This window comes from Astyanax mexicanus, chromosome 24 (assembly GCF_023375975.1).
Source record: "Astyanax mexicanus isolate ESR-SI-001 chromosome 24, AstMex3_surface, whole genome shotgun sequence".
Classification (NCBI taxonomy): domain Eukaryota; kingdom Metazoa; phylum Chordata; class Actinopteri; order Characiformes; family Acestrorhamphidae; genus Astyanax; species Astyanax mexicanus.
In genome coordinates this window covers 26,239,418-26,260,594 of record NC_064431.1, presented here as the reverse complement: position 1 = coordinate 26,260,594, position 21,177 = coordinate 26,239,418, and the positions used below count along the sequence as shown (strand labels likewise).

The 21,177-nt window shown below is 37.5% G+C and overlaps 1 protein-coding gene across 6 annotated transcripts in view; it reads right to left on the bottom strand.

The window, feature by feature from the left end:
- The window catches only part of LOC103029679 (solute carrier family 2, facilitated glucose transporter member 9-like), a 1,095,244-nt gene that overhangs the window by 1,071,735 nt on the left and 2,332 nt on the right, over positions 1 to 21,177 (bottom strand). For 5 of the 6 annotated variants that reach the window (XR_007429264.1, XR_007429263.1, XR_007429266.1 and 2 more), the window contains exons 6-12: positions 19,355 to 19,503; positions 18,978 to 19,165; positions 18,750 to 18,860; positions 17,749 to 17,850; positions 17,087 to 17,162; positions 16,842 to 16,969; positions 14,864 to 15,478 (exon numbers count right to left, since the gene is read on the bottom strand). Coding sequence is in view for 1 of the 6 variants with exons in the window: in XM_049471443.1 (XP_049327400.1) it covers positions 15,296 to 15,478; positions 16,842 to 16,969; positions 17,087 to 17,162; positions 17,749 to 17,850; positions 18,750 to 18,860; positions 18,978 to 19,165; positions 19,355 to 19,503 (937 nt within the window). In the remaining 5 variants the exon portion in view is untranslated. Of the gene's footprint in view, positions 1 to 13,953; positions 15,479 to 16,841; positions 16,970 to 17,086; positions 17,163 to 17,748; positions 17,851 to 18,749; positions 18,861 to 18,977; positions 19,166 to 19,354; positions 19,504 to 21,177 lie in introns of those variants that run through there. The other variant, XM_049471443.1, reaches the window with a different exon arrangement.

The following is a 21,177-nucleotide window of genomic DNA, read 5'->3' as shown; positions in this document are numbered from 1 at the left end:
AATGGGCCAATAAAAATGATCCAAAACGATTTAGGAGAAAACGTTTATTTTCTTTTTTCTTTCCTCTGTAAAGTTGCCTTTTTTGGACTTTAGATTTAAGTAGTTTCTAGGAATAAATTAACAAACAGCAAGAGACCCCTTTAGTTTCTGAATCAGTTTCTCTGATTTTGCTATTTATAGTTATATGTTTGAGTAAAATAAACTTTGTGGTTTTATTCTATAAACTACAGACAACATTTCTCCCAAATTCCCCCCAAAAATCTAGTCATTTAGAGCATTTATTTGCAGAAAATGAGAAATGTCTGAAATAAAAAAGACGCAGAGCTTTCAGACCTCAAATGATAAAAATAAATAATCACAAGTTAATATTCATAAAGTGAGTTTTGAGAGTTCAGAAATCAATATTTGGTGGAATAACCCTGGTTTTTAAATCACAGTTTTCATGCATCTTGGCACGTTCTCCTCCACCAGTCTTACACACTGCTTTTAGATAACTTTATTCTTCTTACTGCTTCTCACTTCCTCTTGATTATTATATTTCAGAGGTTTTCAATTTGGTTAAATTAAAGAAACTCATCCTTTTTAAGTGGTCTCTTATTTTTTTCCAGAGCTGTATAATAACATAATAACAGGTGGGAAATTATCATATGAAAAATGAATTGTGACTGCTAAATAAACTCATCACAATCACTAAAAAAAATATGTAAATCACGAAAAGTACAGGTCTTTAAAAACCCAAGCAAGTCTTTGTTGTACTTTGTGAAGGGCATAAATGCCACCGCGTTCCCACCCAAGTGATGGAGCGATGGAGCCCATCTGCTCACACGCTCACCATCATTCAGATGAGTAATGGCTGCTTTCAGTCGTGATGGGCCAAACTCTACATTAATAAGCATGCTAATGACAGCAATTAGACATTACCCACCCTGCCTGACCCTCCCGTGCCTTTACAGACCACCACACTGTCATTGTTTGACTCCCGGTGACTTTGTTTCACTGACAGGAGATAAATGATACAGAGAACTTGCTCTTCAGTGCTGTGTGTTTGAGTCATTATCACTCTTAGCATAGTAGCTGTTAGCATGTGATTTTTCCATACATTGGACCCTGTTTAACTGTGTAGCATCTTAAATTCCAGAAGCATTATTATTACTATTATTATGAAAGGTTATGGGAGGTGCTCACATGGTGTTTCACAAAATTAAGTTTATGATATGATGTGCAATATTTTGAAAGGCTAATGTTTTTGAAAAGCTGTCTATCCTCAACAGAGGGTAATTTAAGATTAGGCTTAAATTACTAAATTACTACTTTCCTGTGATAATGTTATGTTGATACCAGTGATGGTATAGTTACTTTGAAAAAGTAATCCGATTACTGATTACTCCTTTAAAAAGTAACTAAGTTACTTTACAAGTTACTTTATTAGTTACTTTCAGCAGCTGCAGACACCACCTCCCGCCGCCTTAACATAAACATTATAACCAGTTTTGCCAATACTCCCTTTATTGGAAAAAGCATTTTTAACAGCATCAATGTATCTCTAGACATTTAAAGTTGAACTATTTATTTTTATAAAATTAAAAGACCATTTCTCTTGAATTAACTTAACATAAATAATTTTTTTATAAAAAATAAAATATGGTCTTTCTTGATTTCACTTAACATAAATACTTGTTTTTATAAAAAAAATATAAAATAAAGAAAGTCTTTCTTGACCTGACATATTTAACACTGTAAAACTGAATATTGAACTTGTTGTTCTCTGCAGGGCAGCAAGGAGTGGTATTATAAAACAAAACCGTGTATATGGTCGAGGCCAGGGATCACATATATGCAGACTGCGGTCCGGGTCCGGACCCAGACGTTGTCCAATGTGGACCCAAACCGATAAACTACTGAGAAGGATTTAATTTTGACAGCGTTCATTTAAAGCGTCAGAACTTTTCTTGTCTTTACGGTATACGCACTCTGCGGCATGGGAAACTCACAGACCAATCACGTGTGGTGTAAAATCTTCAAACGCTCTCCTCTGCCAATCAGATCTGTGCAGACCGCTGCCCTGGCTAGTGAATTGGGACGTGGCCGGGAAAACCCGCCTTTATAAAGAGATAGGGAGCCCGAGAACTGGCGGAAAAACGAGAATGGGCGGAAACTAAAAACACGCTGAGCGCGAGAGAGAGAGAGACAGGGGAGAAAGCGAGACGCGTGTGATTGGGGGAGAGCGGAGGGGGATGGGGAAGGGAACGCGGTGTGTGTGTGTGTGTGTGAGGTGGAGAGAGAGAGAGAGAGAGAGAGTAACGCACAGTGACTTGGATAAGTAACTTTAATCTGATTACTGCATTGGAAATAGTAACGCGTTAGATTACTCGTTACTGAAAAAAGAGTCAGATTAGAGTAACGCGTTACTAACATCACTGCTTGGAACCCTGTGTCAGCGTGAGGCTGCCGTAAAAAAAATGCCTTTTTAATTTATTTAGAGAGCAGTCATATTCATATTGTTCTACCCAGCTATTGATGCATCTGTAACTCTTTACAATCAGGGTAAAAAATAACAGTACTTACGACTGTAATAAACATTAAGTGGTAATTAAGTGGTAAATATTATTTAACATTTCTAAATTGTAATGCTTAAGAATGTTGTAAATAAAGATGAATTGCGATATCAGTTTTAACATTTTGTAGGAATTAATATCTTAACTAGTGTCATAATAATAATTAGTTGAGGCATTCTAACATAAGTATGGTTAAACAATGTAAATTAATTGTAAAGTGCTACTGATGCATCTGAGGCCAAATATCTTAAAGCAGGATTCCTCTACTGTAATTGTATATTTTGGTTTGTGGTAGACAGATTTACCTCAAACCAAAAGGATAGGTATGTGGTTTTAGCAGGTGTCCATTTCTGTCAATCAAGTGATCACCATGAATTTATTTTGAAGTTACATTTTTTGTAGCTTGTATTTTTTTCCTTTTCAAATTTCATATTGTTTTTACAGACCATTTGTACTGAAAGATGTTACTGTGTCTCTATGTATCACATGCAGAGGGGGAACAAAAAAAAGTTTTAGATTTGATTTGCTCACTTGGCATTTTTTGAAAGGCAAAATAATGTAGTAATATGCTCAAAATCATGTAACTTAAATATATAATTATATTAAATTATGGTCCTCTGTGGAGTTGTGGGTGCTAATTTGTAATTTGAACAAGTATTTCTAATAAAACAGATGTTTTATTAATGTATAATTTATGTTATTGGATGAATAAAGGGATACTGCAGTGTCTCATGGAACCTGGTAAGACAAGCAGACTGTAAGAACTGTGATTTTTTTTCTCTGATTTTCTAGTGTGTATGCTGACCTCGGACAGTACTTCTGAAATGCTAATGCTTATCTTTTGGAATTTGATTCCTTTGATTCTTATTTTTTAAAGCATCAGAAAGTTATCAGTATATTTCTGTATGCAGGGCTTAATTTTGCACATGTAAATCCCAAAGCTTTAATCGTTTTAAAAGTTGTATATAGATATTTCTCAGAGTTGCACAGACAATTGTAGGCAGACCACCAGTCACAATAAATTTGAATGAATAACCTTCAATAATAAATTACTGGCCAATACATTGAGGTAACACTTCATGATCAGCCTCAAACCTACTATCCCATGACTTGTAGAAGTAATGTCAGTGTAATTCCTAAGTGGTCAAACATCACATAGAGGCGAGTTGTTGAAAATTACACTTTGGTTTTAAGTATAACAAAAAGGTGTAACAACACTGAGAGCCTTTGTATATTACCAGATACATTATTTATATAAATTCAATTAAAGGAATAACTTTCACTGAAATACAAAACTGAAATTGTCCTTGGAGCTGACATGACCTTATCAACCTTATCATATTTGGGAATGAGACACATGGGATAATCAGCTTTTAACTTCAGAACATCTCTGTTCATTACATTAATAATAAATCAATAATTTCTGATTTATTCTTTCAGTGTTTAGTTGAAGTGTTAAAAAGTGGTTGAATGTGGGCATCAAATCCACATTTAATAAAATATTAAAATTATTTTTTTTCCATAAACACATTTCAAGAAACTTAGCGATAGTGTGATCAAATAAACAGACAAAAGTGATAGCAATAAAAAACATTTATCGACAAAGTTAAGAAACAAACAAAATTAAGAACAGTTAAAAAAAAAAAAAAAAAAAGTGTCCAAACCTCTTTTGAGTAAGCACAAAGGAGACAGCGGCAAAGAAAATTCTCTCAGAAAGAGAGATAGAAACCTTGAGAGGAACCCATACTCCTTGGGTCAATACACAAATTAAAAATGTAAAAATCTGAAAAAGACAAAGAGCATAAACATTAAATGAAACAAAAATATATACAATGCAAATATAAAATCCCGTATAAAGACATACAATTAATAAACCCGCCTTTAATTTTATAAAAAAAAAATAAAAAATAATGTATAATTAAGTACAGAAAGATTAATAGTAAAATAGTAAAAGGTAAGTACAATATTAATTGATTAAAGCACTAAAAGACAAACGTTAAAATGTTTTTAATGAATATAAGCCCAAAATAAGACTAAAACACCAATACAATAACCATTAATAAAGCAAGTAACTAAGCAATAAAAGAAATATATACAAAAAGTGTATGGATTAAAACACTAACAGTATACTATATAAAGATAAATACAGTTAAGTAATTAATAAACATCAAAAGATAAACAATATCAAGATAAAAGGATTAAAGCCTTAAGTACATGAACACAAATACAAAACAGGAAGCAATTAAAAGCATACAATACACAAAACGATTAAAAAGGTAAGGTATAGTGATAAATTGGTTCACCTTACAGCGAGGACCTGTTTGGTCTACTGGCCAGTGCTTCAGCTGGAGCTCCAGGACACTGAGGATGTTGTGTCTTTTGGAACTAGGCCTGATTTTACAGAACAGAAACAAAACAGTTCATGGTAGCTGTATCAATTTATCCAATAAAGTAGATCTACAGGTCTTACTTTATATAAATAAAACTAACCGACATAAAAAATATGCATGAAAATGTTCAGGACATCCAGAATGGCAAGTATTTAAAAACACGGTCCAGTGTTAATTTTTAGTAACATGTTTAAAGTCTATACTATCTAAGACAGTGAGACAAATACAGCAACTTTTCTAAAATTACACTCTTCTACTGCAGCACAGACGTACACTCCCTCCTTAAAAAATGCTCAAAACCAGAAAAAAACAAACACACCCTGGGAGGTTAGCTCTTTAAATAGCTTTTGACCAGCATAGGTAATGTTTATTTCTGGATGATCAGCTGGACTCAGCAGGGCCAACATTAGTAGCCTAGTCTTTTAAAAGTAATTAACTCATTTTTAAAAACCCATAAAGTCCAGTAACAGCTGTGTTTATTTGTTTTTTAAAGTCACTGGTTAGCTGCGGGTGTAACTTCACAGACCGCGATCTCAGTTCACAATTATGCAGCCACACATCTTATAAAATCTGCTCCTAACCAAATATCCAGCACAACAAACCCAGCTTTAAACCCAAACCATCGCTGTATAAACAGAGACAGAGGAGAAGTTTTCTTTCAGTGTTTTCTGACAGAAACTGTGAGGATTCAAAAAAAAGACAAGAGTGTGTTTACTAATCCGTTACTCGTTCGTGATGAAGTTAACGCTAACTTGCACGTACAGTAGATTCACGCGGTTAGTTAATACAGTGAATGCTGCTGTTTGGGGTCAAAATAAACTAAACACCTTAGCTAATAAATCATGGACTGCAGAAAACTAAGCCGGAGACACAACAAACGCTAGCTCTGTAAGTTAGTTGTCTAACGGAGTTACGTTAAGTGCATAAACTGCCTGCACAGATCAGAACATAACAGCAGCTTACCTTTTCATGTTAAATCCACGACGAAAGCATTCTTTTCTCATATCTTTATAAAATCCAGTTGCAGCGTCACCTGCTTGTTCAGAAACAAAACAAACACCCACAAACAAAACAAACAGTTTTTTTAGTCCGGGGTGTTCTGTCGAATTTTGCTACCCATCGATACATGCTTCCCAAAGGTACTGCGCATGCGCCGACCTACACAATTTAATTCTTTCTCGTGTTTTATGTATAATTAATCTGGTTTAGGGGGCGTTATGTGCATTAAACAACCTGGACGCACTATCATTGCACAGAAGTGTAAATGGAAACTAAAAATTACACTTATTATCATAAATAAATACAAAAGCAGTTTGTAATGAGCTATATTTACTATAACTTTGCCATGGTACAATGAATTATGCACTCCAAATCTAATAACGTACATCTACTGGAATATCACTGGGTACATGCCCTAAAATAGTGCTTCTTTTGTATTTTTACAGTTAAATATTCATTGGGGCAGCACGGTTCGACAAGGTAGCAGAATTCGACAGAACACCGGCCCTCTTTCTCCAGTCCAGCTCCGCCCGCCCTCTCATCAACAGACTTTTGGAAGAAACCAAAGTCACTGGAAAAGAGGGGGAGATCTGAGATTTTGAGGCATGATATTTAATATAATTAAAATAATATATTTCACCGTTCCTATTAAATTATGATTATTTGCGTTTATATCTCACGTTTTAATACAATATAACATATAATGAATACATTAAAACACAAATTAAAAACCTTTCGGGCAACAAAAAAACCCCGAACCTAGTTTTGAATGGTCGTGGCTCCACTCCACTGAATCAGTAGCCACAAGAAGGACGTCCTTTTCTCCGGGAGCTGCATGGGGACTGCAGGAGTCCAAAGCCTCGCTGTGTTTTATGGGGAACAGTTATTAATATTGGGTCAAATAATCCAGTATTTCTTCACTCTGGTGCTGAAGGTCCGCTGCGCTGCACTGTGTTTCCCCTTTACTCTGTTTTCATTTAAAGTCCCTCAGTCTTAAAACAGCGGCACTAGCGGGCCTCCAGCGGGCCTTCAGCACCGATAGTGATTATTACCCTGCCGGATTAGATTAGATTAGAGCAGCGCGGCGGAGCTCTGTAAGTCCCGGTGAGTAATTTAGTTAGCTGACTGTTTCAGCTCTCGGTGAAGCGCGGTCTTATTATGATACTTAAAAGGCGCTGGGTGTTTGTTTTGTTTGTGAACGAGCAGGTGCTGCTGCAGGTAATCGAGCTAACTGTAGCTAATTAGCTTAGCCAGCCATCCTCCACTCGCTAGCTCGCTAACGTTAGCTATCTTGCAGCGTTATTCGCCATTAACACGCTTTAAATAGTCTTACCACTATCTAAAGACTATTTAAAGCGTGTTAATGGCGAATAACGCTGTAAGATAGCTAACGTTAGCGAGCTAGCGAGTGGAGCATGGCTGGCTAAGCTAATTAGCTACAGTTAGCTCAACCGGCTAAGCTAACTAGCTACAGTTAGCTCGATTACCTGCAGCAGCACCTGCTTGTTCAGAAACAAAACAAACACCCAGCGCCGTTTAAGAGCTGATGCACGACCTTCTCTCCCAGCACAGGGTGTGTTTTTCTCAATCAGCAGCAGCTTTTAAACCACGCTGTAGTTCAGTAATAAGATCGCGTTTCACCGAGAGCTGAAACAGCCAGTTGGCTAACGGTAGTTAAAATACCTAACAGGCCTGAGAGCTCCTCTCAGTACTCCGGTCTAATTCGGCAGGGTTTTTGTAGATATTTAATTTCTGAATCTTATTAATCTGGCTAATGTTAAAAAGTCAACTAGCTTTTTACCAAAACACTTTGTTCATTTATACCTAATATGCCGTCTGCGCATGCGCGAATATTAGCGGCCGTCTGCGCATGCGTGAATATTAGCGGCCGTCTGCGCATGCGCGAATATTTGCGGCCTTCTGCGCATGCGCGAATATTTGCGGCCGTCTGCGCATGCGCGAATATTTGCGGCCGTCTGCGCATGCGTCAATATTCGTGCGCAGACGGCCGCAAATATTCGCGCATGCGCAGAAGGCCGCTAATATTCGCGCATGCGCAGAAGGCCGCTAATATTCGCGCATGCGCAGACGGCCGCAAATATTCGCGCATGCGCAGACGGCCGCTAATATTGACGCATGCGCAGACGGCCGCTAATATTCGCGCATGCGCAGAAGGCCGCAAATATTCGCGCATGCGCAGAGGGCCGCAAATATTCGCGCATGCGCAGAAGGCCGCTAATATTCGCGCATGCGCAGACGGCCGCTAATATTCGCGCATGCGCAGACGGCCGCCCCCCCCCCCCCCTTTTTTATTTATTTATTGTTTATTCGTCTTGTGGGAACACACCACTAAAATTAGGTATAAATGAACAAAGTGTTTTGGTAAAAAGCTAGTTGACTTTTTAACATTAGCCAGATTAATAAGATTCAGAAATTAAATATCTACAAAAACCCTGCCGAATTAGACCGGAGTACTGAGAGGAGCTCTCAGGCCTGTTAGGTATTTTAACTACCGTTAGCCAACTGGCTGTTTCAGCTCTCGGTGAAACGCGATCTTATTACTGAACTACAGCGTGGTTTAAAAGCTGCTGCTGATTGAGAAAAACACACCCTGTGCTGGGAGAGAAGGTCGTGCATCAGCTCTTAAACGGCGCTGGGTGTTTGTTTTGTTTCTGAACAAGCAGGTGCTGCTGCAGGTAATCGAGCTAACTGTAGCTAGTTAGCTTAGCCGGTTGAGCTAACTGTAGCTAATTAGCTTAGCCAGCCATGCTCCACTCGCTAGCTCGCTAACGTTAGCTATCTTACAGCGTTATTCGCCATTAACACGCTTTAAATAGTCTTTAGATAGTGGTAAGACTATTTAAAGCGTGTTAATGGCGAATAACGCTGCAAGATAGCTAACGTTAGCGAGCTAGCGAGTGGAGGATGGCTGGCTAAGCTAATTAGCTACAGTTAGCTCGATTACCTGCAGCAGCACCTGCTCGTTCACAAACAAAACAAACACCCAGCGCCTTTTAAGTATCATAATAAGACCGCGCTTCACCGAGAGCTGAAACAGTCAGCTAACTAAATTACTCACCGGGACTTACAGAGCTCCGCCGCGCTGCTCTAATCTAATCTAATCCGGCAGGGTAATAATCACTATCGGTGCTGAAGGCCCGCTGGAGGCCCGCTAGTGCCGCTGTTTTAAGACTGAGGGACTTTAAATGAAAACAGAGTAAAGGGGAAACACAGTGCAGCGCAGCGGACCTTCAGCACCAGAGTGAAGAAATACTGGATTATTTGACCCAATATTAATAACTGTTCCCCATAAAACACAGCGAGGCTTTGGACTCCTGCAGTCCCCATGCAGCTCCCGGAGAAAAGGACGTCCTTCTTGTGGCTACTGATTCAGTGGAGTGGAGCCACGACCATTCAAAACTAGGTTCGGGGTTTTTTTGTTGCCCGAAAGGTTTTTAATTTGTGTTTTAATGTATTCATTATATGTTATATTGTATTAAAACGTGAGATATAAACGCAAATAATCATAATTTAATAGGAACGGTGAAATATATTATTTTAATTATATTAAATATCATGCCTCAAAATCTCAGATCTCCCCCTCTTTTCCAGTGACTTTGGTTTCTTCCAAAAGTCTGTTGATGAGAGGGCGGGCGGAGCTGGACTGGAGAAAGAGGGCCGGTGTTCTGTCGAATTCTGCTACCTTGTCGAACCGTGCTGCCCCAATGAATATTTAACTGTAAAAATACAAAAGAAGCACTATTTTAGGGCATGTACCCAGTGATATTCCAGTAGATGTACGTTATTAGATTTGGAGTGCATAATTCATTGTACCATGGCAAAGTTATAGTAAATATAGCTCATTACAAACTGCTTTTGTATTTATTTATGATAATAAGTGTAATTTTTAGTTTCCATTTACACTTCTGTGCAATGATAGTGCGTCCAGGTTGTTTAATGCACATAACGCCCCCTAAACCAGATTAATTATACATAAAACACGAGAAAGAATTAAATTGTGTAGGTCGGCGCATGCGCAGTACCTTTGGGAAGCATGTATCGATGGGTAGCAAAATTCGACAGAACACCGGACTAAAAAAACTGTTTTTAACACACCTTGGGTTTGGGCTGTATTCACTCAGTCGCAGCTAAATAAACTCACTGGCCATTTATGAATCACTTAGACCAGAATTATAATAGAATAAATAATAAAATGTTATATAAAATCAAAAAAAAAATCACCAGTGTCAGTGGCTGTCTTTACACTACAAGCCTCAAGTGTTTTTTTATTTTATATAAATTAACCTTTTTGTCAAACAGCACGCATGCTCTCAATATTTTTTTGGCTGCTCTGCCAATGCTGGCTGATAATGACAGCACTATGAATACTGGCAAACAGATGCATGAAATCCACAAATAAAGAAATATGAAATTTGCAGTGGCCTTTTTTATGCCCAATCAGTTTGAAGACTGAGAACATATGTCTGCACTCCCCTCCAAAGGAATTGGGCGGAAAAAGCATTATTAAAAGATGAATAATGAAGACTGGAAATTGGAAATCAGTTAATTACAACTTTGTCAGTGTGTCCAGGCCCGGAGTGGCTAATCGGGAGATTCGTGAGGATTCCCGATGGGCCGGCTGTGTCTGCTGAAGTGTCTTATTGTGTACCTTGGGGAAGATGTGGGCAGTTATTAAGGAGTATATCTATGCTGGTGTTTTACCGGAGTCAAGCTATCCGCGCGTATACGCGCGATTTTACGGTAAACAGACGCGCAGGAGGAGAGCACGCTAAAAACACAGAGAGAGACAGACACGTTTCAGTCGGTTATATTAATTCAGACATACATTAAGAGTCAATACATATTTCAGTGTATTGTTTATTTTATATTATTATTATTTTTTTTTATTCATGTTTAAAATTAAATTTCTCATGATTTTCTTATAATGCCAAAACAGTTCCACTACAATGTGAAAGAGTAAAACATAGGCTATGACCCCTGCAAGTTTGGGCAAATTTCACTGTATTGTTTATTTTATATTAATTTAATAATTTTTTATTCAGGCTTAAAATTAAATTTCTCATGATTTTCCCATAATGCCAAAACAGGTCCACTACCATTTGAAAGAGTCTGTCCTAGGCTATGACTCCTGCAAATTTGGGTAAATTTTACTGTTTAGTTTATTTTATATTAATTTGTTTTATTTTTTTATTCATGTTTAAAATTAAATTTCTCATGATTTTCCCATAATGCCAAAACAGGTCCACTACCATTTGAAAGAGTCTGTCCTAGGCTATGACCACTGAAAGTTTGGGTAGATTTTACTGTATTGTTTATTTTATATTATTATTATTTTTTAATCCATGCTTTAAATGAAAATTCTCATGATTTTCCAATAATGCCAAAACAAATAAAACAAAAAGGTCCACTTAACTGTTCCACCATTAAACTGCTCAGCATATTTCTAAACAGTCTAGTCTAGAAATCACCTGTTAAAGACACCTGTGCTAGAAACAGGGGGTGTGAGTTTAAAACCATCACCTTAAATCCAATACCTCAAGTGCAAGGGGCTATCTATAGTGAAACCTGCAGAAATACGCAGTGCTGATAGCCTGAGGAACTGATAGGACTGCCTCACAGTGGCCCTGTGATGGCTTATTGGAGAATGAATTTACATCTGATACTAGCAAGTATTAAAAATAAACAAAACAGTGAAATCTTAACCTGCAGAGGTGATAGCCTAGGACAGACTCTTTCAAATGGTACTGGACCTGTTTTCAAGGATTCAAGGAGATTTTACTGTCATTCGTATCACATGTGGTTCATGAGGTGGAACGAAATTGTGATCTCACGATTCAGTTTACACCCAAGAGCTATTGTTAAAATAGATATATAAATAAAGTAAGACAACAAAATAAAATAATACAATAAAAATAGAATATAACAAAATGAAGATAAGATAAAATAAACAAAACAGTACAACTTGTCATAGCCTAGGACAGACTCTTTCAAACGGTCATGGATCTGTTTTGGCATTATGGGAAAATCATGAAAAATTTTTTTTTTAAGCATAAATAAAAAATAAATTAAATTATTATAAAATAATCAATACAGTAAAATTTGCCCAAACTTGCAGAGGTGATAGCCTATGTTGTACTCTTTCAAATGGTCATCGACCTGTTTTGGCATTATGGGAAAATCATGAGAAATTTAATTTTAAACATGAATAAAAAAAAAAAACAATTAATATAAAATAAACAATACAGTGAAATTTGCCCAAACTTGCAGGAGTCATAGACTATGTTCTGTAAGAAAGAACATATCCAAAGATCCTCTCGCTAACACGGACCAGGAAGCTTCCAGCGCTGCCTGACTTCAGCAAATCCTCCGCCTCCTCACGAGTAATAATACCTGTGTACAAAGAGAAAGAGCTCAAATCAAAAACGTTTAATCACGTATTTCAATTTATTGACTGTAAGATAATTATTTATTATGTTAGTAATATTGCAAACAAATATAAAGAAATAGCATTAATCCTTTGAAATAATAATAATAACAAACCCAGTAATTATAAGCATAACACTTAGACAGAGAGAGAGAGGTTTTTCTTGGATTAAAGCTCACAGATGGCCCACACTTTGAACTCACCATGAAACCAGGGGGCAACTCGACTCTCGCCTTGAACCTGTTCAGTCTAAATGGGAACAGCTCCACCTTCTGGCCGGCTGGAATTACTGCAAAATGCTGTTTTAGACTGTATATTACCAAGCTTAAAGCAACAGTTCAATTGTAAAAAGAAAATTCACTTAAACAAAGCAATACAATACAATATATCCATACATAACAGTTAAATATACCTTAAAATAGAACTATGGGGACTCCACAAGATTTTCAAAAGTTTCTGTAGTACGATTAAAAACTCAACTAAATTATAAACCTTGAATAAACAAATCTCATTTTACTCATGAAGCACTTGAGTAATATGTGATGCACTGAAACATATACATTTTTTTACAGAATAAAAACAGATATACAGTCTTAAGTAATGTACGGTAATTAAATAAACAGTATTTATTTATATACATAAATAAATAAATATTGACAGTGTCTTACTCTGCTTGACCACTCAGGGTCACTGGAGCCACTTAGAACTCTATTATTAAGTGCATTTTGGAAAGTGGAGTCTTTGAGTAGTTCAGAGTCAGGACTGACAGTGAGTGAACTCTCTATTTTGAGTCAATTCTCAGTTATGTGTTGATTCTCAGAATTGGGAGTTGTTAGTCAATTTTCAGTTGCAAATTAATTATCAGTTGTGAGTCAGTTATCAGTTGTAAGTTGATTCTCAGTAGTGAATCGGTTTTAAGTTTTGAATCATTTAGCAATTGTGAGTCAATTATCAGTAGTAAGCCAATTCTCACAGCATCTCAGAAAAAGGACATTATACTGAATGTAGAACATGGTGCCTCCAGACCTGGACAACTTGCTGTAATTGATGGAACCATGATTTCTGGTCTTTACCAGAAAAAAACTTTAAGTTTGATAAGCTTTGGCATACTTGGGTTCTGCAGCAGGATACTGATCCAAAGCACACAAACAAGTCCACATAAGAATGACAAAAAAAAAAAAAAAAAAATTAAGAAGAATTTGGAGTGACCTTGTCCAAGTCTAATTGGGATCTTGTTGCATGATCTTAAACAGGCTCCAAACCCCTTCAATGTCTGAGTTAAAGAAGAGTGGACCAAAATTCCTCCACAGAGGAAGTTGCCCGTTTTCAGTGATTGCAGTTGCTGCCGCCAAGGGTGTCACAATCAAGTTATTAGGTTAAGGGGCAAATACTTTTTCACAAAGGACTAGATTGGTTTCAATAGATTTTTTCTTTTAATTAATGAAATCTTTAAAAGGTACAACTTATATTTACTTTAGGTTATATTTATCTGATTTCAAAATGTGTTTGGTGATCTGAAAAATGTAAGTAAAAGCAAAAACAAAAGAAATCTGTAGACTTATAGTCCAGGCTAGTTGGGCTGTAAATGTTTTTTTATTTGTTCAAAATAATTTAATAAATAATAACACAAATAAATACAAACAGAAAATAAGCAAGCAATACATTTTTCATTCGACTGTACATTATATATAGAGATCTTTCTTTTCTATGACAATACTTATATTCAACTCCTCACAATGACCACAATTACATTCACACTGAGACTAATATACTGTTAAATACTCAAACATAGCAATACAACACAATTTATTGAGCCCACATTTCACTATCCTAACTCTAATGCTGTTATATCTAACATATTTAACAACATATAACCATGTTACTAAATAACTCACAGTAGTTTCTGCATTAGGATTAAAAAAAAAGGAACCAAATCTCACTCACAAAGTGCTTAGTAAAATGTGATGAGCTGAATCGTGTGCCATTTTTGTTAGAGAAAGAAAAATAGTTACTAAGTTACTAAGATGATTAAATAAAATGTTAAATATAAAGAAAATACTGTATTTTCAGAACGTTAATAAGTTATTTTTCTGCAGAAAAAGGGTTTTGTATCACCTACACCTGTAGCCTGTATATGGGACAAGGCATTTTAAGGGGTTAAACTATGGTTGTATAGGGGTTATTGTATTTTTAATAAGGAAAATTTTGTTTCGCCATCTTGCCAGTAATTCTCACAGCCCTCTGTTTTTCTCTCTTTTTTTTATAATTTTATTTCTAATTTTTCCCATTTTCTCCCCAATTTACACTGCCATTAGGACTCCTATCACTAGCGATGCCCCAACACACCAGGGGGGCGAAGACTAACACGTGCTTCCTCCGATACATGTGAAGTCAGCCACCGCTTCTTTTTGAGCTGCTGCTGATGCAGCATTGCCGAGTAGCATCACAGCTCGCTCGGAGGAAAGTGCAGCGACTCGATACATCAGCTCACAGACGCTCTGTGCTGCAGACATCACCCTAGGAGTGATGAGGGGAGAGAGGGCCATCTACCCACCCAGAGGGAGCAGGGCCAATTCTGGACCACTCTTCCCCCTGTTTTAAGTGTGCCTCTGAAAAATCTTAGATTGAAGGGTCATGTAGCCCAAAAACGTCCTCCTAACCCTTGAGCCAAACAAGAATTGGGACACCCTACCCATAGGTGTGCAGGTGCAAAATGGAAGGGTAGGGATAAGGTTTCTGGAAGGCACCAGGGAAATAATGTACATAAGGATATCTATAAGGAGTTACGACTGGAAAAGGTTTAGACATGGTCCTCTTCCCACTCTCACTATATTATAATATTACCATATTATAATTATTCACAGGCCTATATTTCATCATCAGATTGTTGGATTTTTAGATTTTTTTCATAGTCTGGTCTCCAAGCATTTGTTATCAGCTGAAGATCCACAGAGTCTGATGTTCCTGAAATCTTCAGAGATTTCCAGTGGAGTTTTGCCCTTCGTCTCCGGTAGGATGAAGTAAATGTAGAGAGATATGGCCACACACACAGAAGAGAAGAACAGGAAGCTGAAGGACTTTAGAGCAGCCTGAGAAACACAAGAGAAACATCATATAAGTTTCTGTTCAGACACAACATTGGGCAAGTCAGTAGATAATCCATTTTAATCCCATGTCACTGAGTATATGGGATGAGTTACTAACTACGTCTGAGGCAGATAAATGTATTCAGAAGACACTGAATGAATAAACTCCTCAATCTTAGAAAACATCATTGCAAATGCTATAATTATGGACTTTGGACTTGATAACAAGAGTTTTGTTTGTCTGTCTTTAGTCATGTGGTCAGTTACATAAGTAAGAGCAGGACTAACTGTGAAACAACAAAAAAAAAACAACGATTTTTGATGATGGGGACGTGAGTTCTGGGCCAAAACAACTCAAACTCAAACACTGTATGACTGTATGGTTTCCAACTGTTACTGTAGGACCCAAGGACGGTCCAAATTTTTAAGCAATTTTTGCAACCTATTTGGTAATGCATTAGAGATTTCTGAAAGTTATAATTACTGTGTTTTCCGCACTATACGCACTAAAACTCTTTAATTTTCCCAGAAATCGTCAGCACCGAGGCTGGAGAAAGCGGTTAGTATATCGGACTGTAGTCTGCATGTTTATCTTGTTAAAACAAGCTATGTGGGATGAACTGATAGCCAATATCACCCTGGCTTACTGTAAATAAACAGATGCGCTTTACTCACCCAAATAAACAGGTTTCAGGAGAGAAATCTGTGTAGATTAACATCCAGGGCTTGTTTTAAAATTACAGTTTTGTTTATTTAGCTAAGCTTTACCTAGCTTAGTTACCCCCCACCACCACCACTCAAAGGCGAGACCTGCTGAATTAGAAATTAGAAAAACATGGCAACACCCCTGTCCCTTACTAGTGTTGCATAATGCGCCTTATAATCCGTTGCGCTTTATGTATGAAAATAGTCCAGAAAATAGATATTAAATGATAGTGCACCTTATAATCCTAATAAAATGCAATGGCTCTCTGAACTTTAACTAAATTTCCTGTGTTTTGGTCATGCTGTTCCTCCCTCAAACAGCCAAACAAATTATGCAGTTACGAGCTTCAAAGTATCCTTTTTAACATGGGCATTTTCTGCCACTCCTTAACGCATTTAAAACATTTTCCTCAATTTTGAACTCATTACTAAACTAATGTCTTTCTATTTTAGGCTGGGGGAGGTGGCATGTCTGGGATTGGCTACTTTTGTAAATACTGTGGACAAATTTTTGCACAAATTTTACAATTTTTGATATATTTTCTAATATTAGCTCTTTCAGCGGCCCTCACACAGAACAACTACTGATGACAATTATACTGAACAATGGTTCTGAATTTTACTATCAGCTGTAGATGAGATCAGGTAACAGAGAACTTACTAGAAGGAAAGGGAACATGAATCCCAGCACAGCGAAGCCCCCCCACATCAGAATACCGATGAAGATAAACGCAGCAGATCGATATGACTGGATAAATATCTCGTGGTAGATGGATGACACCACTCCAGCTGTTGATCAAAGAGAGAATTAATGAATTAATTAATAAAATAGATCAACTGTTTTATATTATAATCTTAATTCTTTATCATGCAGTCTATGTAATGGTAAATGCTTGCAATAATTACCTGGGCCTCCTCCATAAAATATCGTAAAGAGGAATATGAGTGCGATAGTGCTGTACGGAATCCAGACAGCGTAGTCCTGGTAAAGAGAGTGAGAGCACTTTTAAGTCATATATCACATATTTATTCCATAACTTTTTTTAAACTATTTTTCAAAAACACTGTGTAACAATACAGTATATTCTTTAACACTTTCTTACAAATATAAAGCAATTTTAACCTTCAACCTAATTTTAACAGATGCCTTGTGTTGATTGACATCACCCTAGGAGTGATGAGAGGAAAGAGCGCCATCTACCCACCCAGAAAATGCAAGGCCAGTTGTGCTCTCTCAGTGCTCTGGCAGCTGATAGCAAACTGCATGACCGGGATTCAAATGATCTCCCGATCATAGTGGCAGCGCTTTAGACTGCTGGCACTTGGCATGCCTAGATGCTGCTTTTATACACCTGTGGCCATGAAAGTGATTGGAAGCTGATTTTAAAAATTTGGATCTGTGGGTTGATACATATCTTTGGCAATATGAACAAAATAAAAATAGTTCATTCAACTTTTGTTGGAGTAACTGTTAGCACTGTGTATGCTCTGTGTTTGTAATAGTGGCTAACTAATCCATGACTACCAATCTAGTAGATAAATCAGGACACTGGATAAAAGAGAGTCACCTTTATCTCCAGAGTGAGGGTGATCAGTGCCAAAAAGATGGCCATACACCCAAAACCTCCCCAGATCAGCACTTTCCTGCCCACACGGTCAATCAGCATACCCTGTAAAAACACATACAGAATGCAAATGTAAATTACATCACAGCAAATTCTACAAATGATTTAACCAAGTTGGCAACTGAGTTTGCTGCAGATTGTTTTTTTTCATCTCAAAATAACAACTTTACAGTCTACTTTCAATGGAAATTAAAGTAAAAAGATTTTATTTTAGGTCATTTTTTAACATTTTTATTGGTCCACTGAACTTAGAAATTTGATACAGTATTAATAACAGCTCCCATATTAAAATTTTGACAAAACAATCCATTAGGTCATTGCTTTATGTGTTCCAATACTTTGTTATGTTGCTTTATAGAAAAGCAAACATCATACAGCATCATACTTTTTTCCTGACTTACTAGATCTTAAGACCTATCTGGATGGGATTCGTTTCTCAGGGGGTCCTGGGGTAATTGTCTCTTTTATGGGGGGTCCTTTGTGATTTCATTCCCGTCCGGAATGACCTTTTATGTGTTTTTCTTCCTCTGAAAATTACAGGCTGGACTACCAACTATTTTTCGCTAAACTCTGTGGTCCTCCAGTAATTTTACTCCCGTCCGGACACATATCTCTGAGTTTAAGAGTTTTGTCACTTTGCGTTTAATAAAATAGCTATTTGTCCACTGCCGCACACCGTAATTACACTTTGGACATGCGTTTCTATGGAGATCAATGGAAAGGCAACAGCGAGTGGAAATGGAGGAGCTACTGAACGCGATGTCATGACCGAGAAAGCCTAAAAACTCACTGGTCCTCCTGTTTTTTCAATTGCAGTCCGAATGCAGGAGTTTTATCACTGAGAAGAAATGTGATTTTTTTTCTCACAGATGTCTCCCTGAGAAACTAATCCCGTCCAGATAGGTATTTAGACAAAGAACAAAATTGTGCAGATTTGAACTCACGCATGTGATGTTGGTGAGAACCTCACATGTCCCAATCCCCATCGTGACATAACGGATCTTATCCACAGGAATCCCCGCCTCCTCGAAGATGCTGAACGCAAAGACGCTGAACTGTGCAAACAGAGCAGAAGAGAATTAGAATTAGAAAGCCTAATAGGTCCACATGAGGTCAGATTATGATGCTTTCGACTTATACTATACTAGAGTTTATGGGAAGAGTTAACTCACAGCGGAGATGCCGCAGAACTGGATGGCTACGTTGATAAAGAACACAGTGAGAAGTTGCCAGCGAACATGCTGATCCCTCAGTAGCTCCAACAGAGTCTTACTGCGCTCCCCCTTCATCGCGTCCTTCTCCACCAGCATCTCCTCAATCTCCAGCTTATAATCACCCGGACCCCACAGACACTGCAGGGCTGCAATACACACACACACACACACACACACACAAAGTTCACAGCAATGTTCACAGAGCTGAATAAACACTGTACTGTAAATGTTGCATTAGTATTATAAGTCTAGTAGGACACAAAATTACATTTGTAGGTTGCGTTGTTGTGTTGCATCTGCACAGAACTGCATACATTTTTTTTATAAATACACACCTTTTTTACACTCTTCAGTGTTGCCCTTCTCTATCAGTAAGTATCTCGGTGCCTCAGGGAAGAAAGGCAGAGTTACCATCTGGATTATGGAGAAAAACGCTGGAACACTAAGAAGGATATTCCACCAGTCCTCCCGGCCCAGGATCTCACTGTGGGAGCAGACAGGCTGCATGAGTAACGATATAAAATTATATAGGAGGAGTATAATCTTTACCAATAACGTCCGCGTACTGTCTCTGCAGCACTTAAAGTGGAATAAAATAGAAAGAAGCCAGCTGTCTCTGCAGCACTTAAGGTGGAATAAAATAGAAAGAAGCCATTGTAGCCTTTTATTATCCAGCTTTCGGCTTTTTGCCACCTTTAATTGTTAAGTGTTAACTTAAGTATTGCAGTTTAGTCCAGGCACCTTTAACTGCTTCATTGTTTAAGGTGGAATGAAATCGTCAAATAAACCAGTAGTGTTGAATGTGTGAATACAGCAGTATGATTTAAAGTGGTACTATACTGATTACGTGACTAACGGTGTGATTGCATAAATATTGTGGCAGCTTTTAAGGTGGAACTAGTCTGATTGTGTGAATAATTTGCCAGCTTTTAAATTGGAACTGGAACTAGTGTGATTGTGAACAATAACTACAGCTTTTAAGGTGGAACTAGTGTTATTGAATAAATATAGTGGCAGCTTTAGTTTTAAGGTTGAATTAGTGTGGTTACATAAATATAGTGGCAGCTTTGAACGTGGAACTAGCGTGATTGTTTAAACCATAGACTGTGTATAGCTGGACAGAGCATCGTCTCTCAAAAGTGAAGCCACCACAGGTCGGGCGCCCCCTGCTGTTCGGTTTCAGAAAGCTGTGTAACTCCACCCATTCCCATAGGTTTCAATGGCAAAACTGACAACTTTCAATCACGTTTTTTTCTAATATACTGTAATTCTACCTCCTTAATTTAAATGCAGCAGCTAGTGTAACCTCAGCTTATATTGTCAAATTTTTATATCCCCACAGAATTAATTTTTTAAAACGTTATTCAGCTCTATTCAAAAAAGGTGTGGTTATTGTAAAAGGGCTGGTTATGGGCGGGACCAATAACAGACCGCCCCGCTCTGCAGCCTGTGACCTCGAGGCAGCCCTCAGGTTTATTTAAATGAGTAGGCTGTCTCTCCACGGTCTCTACTGCGCAGAATCGGGTGTCAGGATCAACAACATGGCGGAAGATTTTGGCCTTATTTTCATTGAATGAATAGGAACGGCGACGCGGCATCCATCTTTTTTTACAGTCTCTGGTTTAAATACAGCGCCAGCTTTTAAGGTGGAAATTGTGTGATTGCATGATTTCAGTGGCAGCCTTTAAGATGGAACTGTACTGATTGCGTGAATATTGTGGCAGCTTTAGTTTTAAGGTAAAACTAGTTTGAATGCGTGAATAAAGTGGCAGCTTTTAAGGTGGAATTTGCGTGATTGTGTGAATATAGCAGCAGCTTTTAAGGTGGAACTGTTACTGATAGCGAGAATATTGTGGCAGCTTTAGTTTTAAGGTCAAACTAGTTTGAATCCGTGAATATAGTGGCAGCTTTTAAGATGGAACTAGTTTGAATGCAGTAATATAGTGGCAGCGTTTAAGGTGGAATTAGTGTGGTTGCGTGAATATCATGGCAGCTTTAGTTTTAAGGTGGAACTAGTGTGATTGTATGAATATATCTTAAACAAATTATTTTTAAGGGCTGTATGCAGTATGTCTCGTGAGCTTGTAGGGTCTGCTGGCTGACCACCAACGTCAATAAACGTTAATTTCGGATTGAATGTTGGTCATGATGTCACATG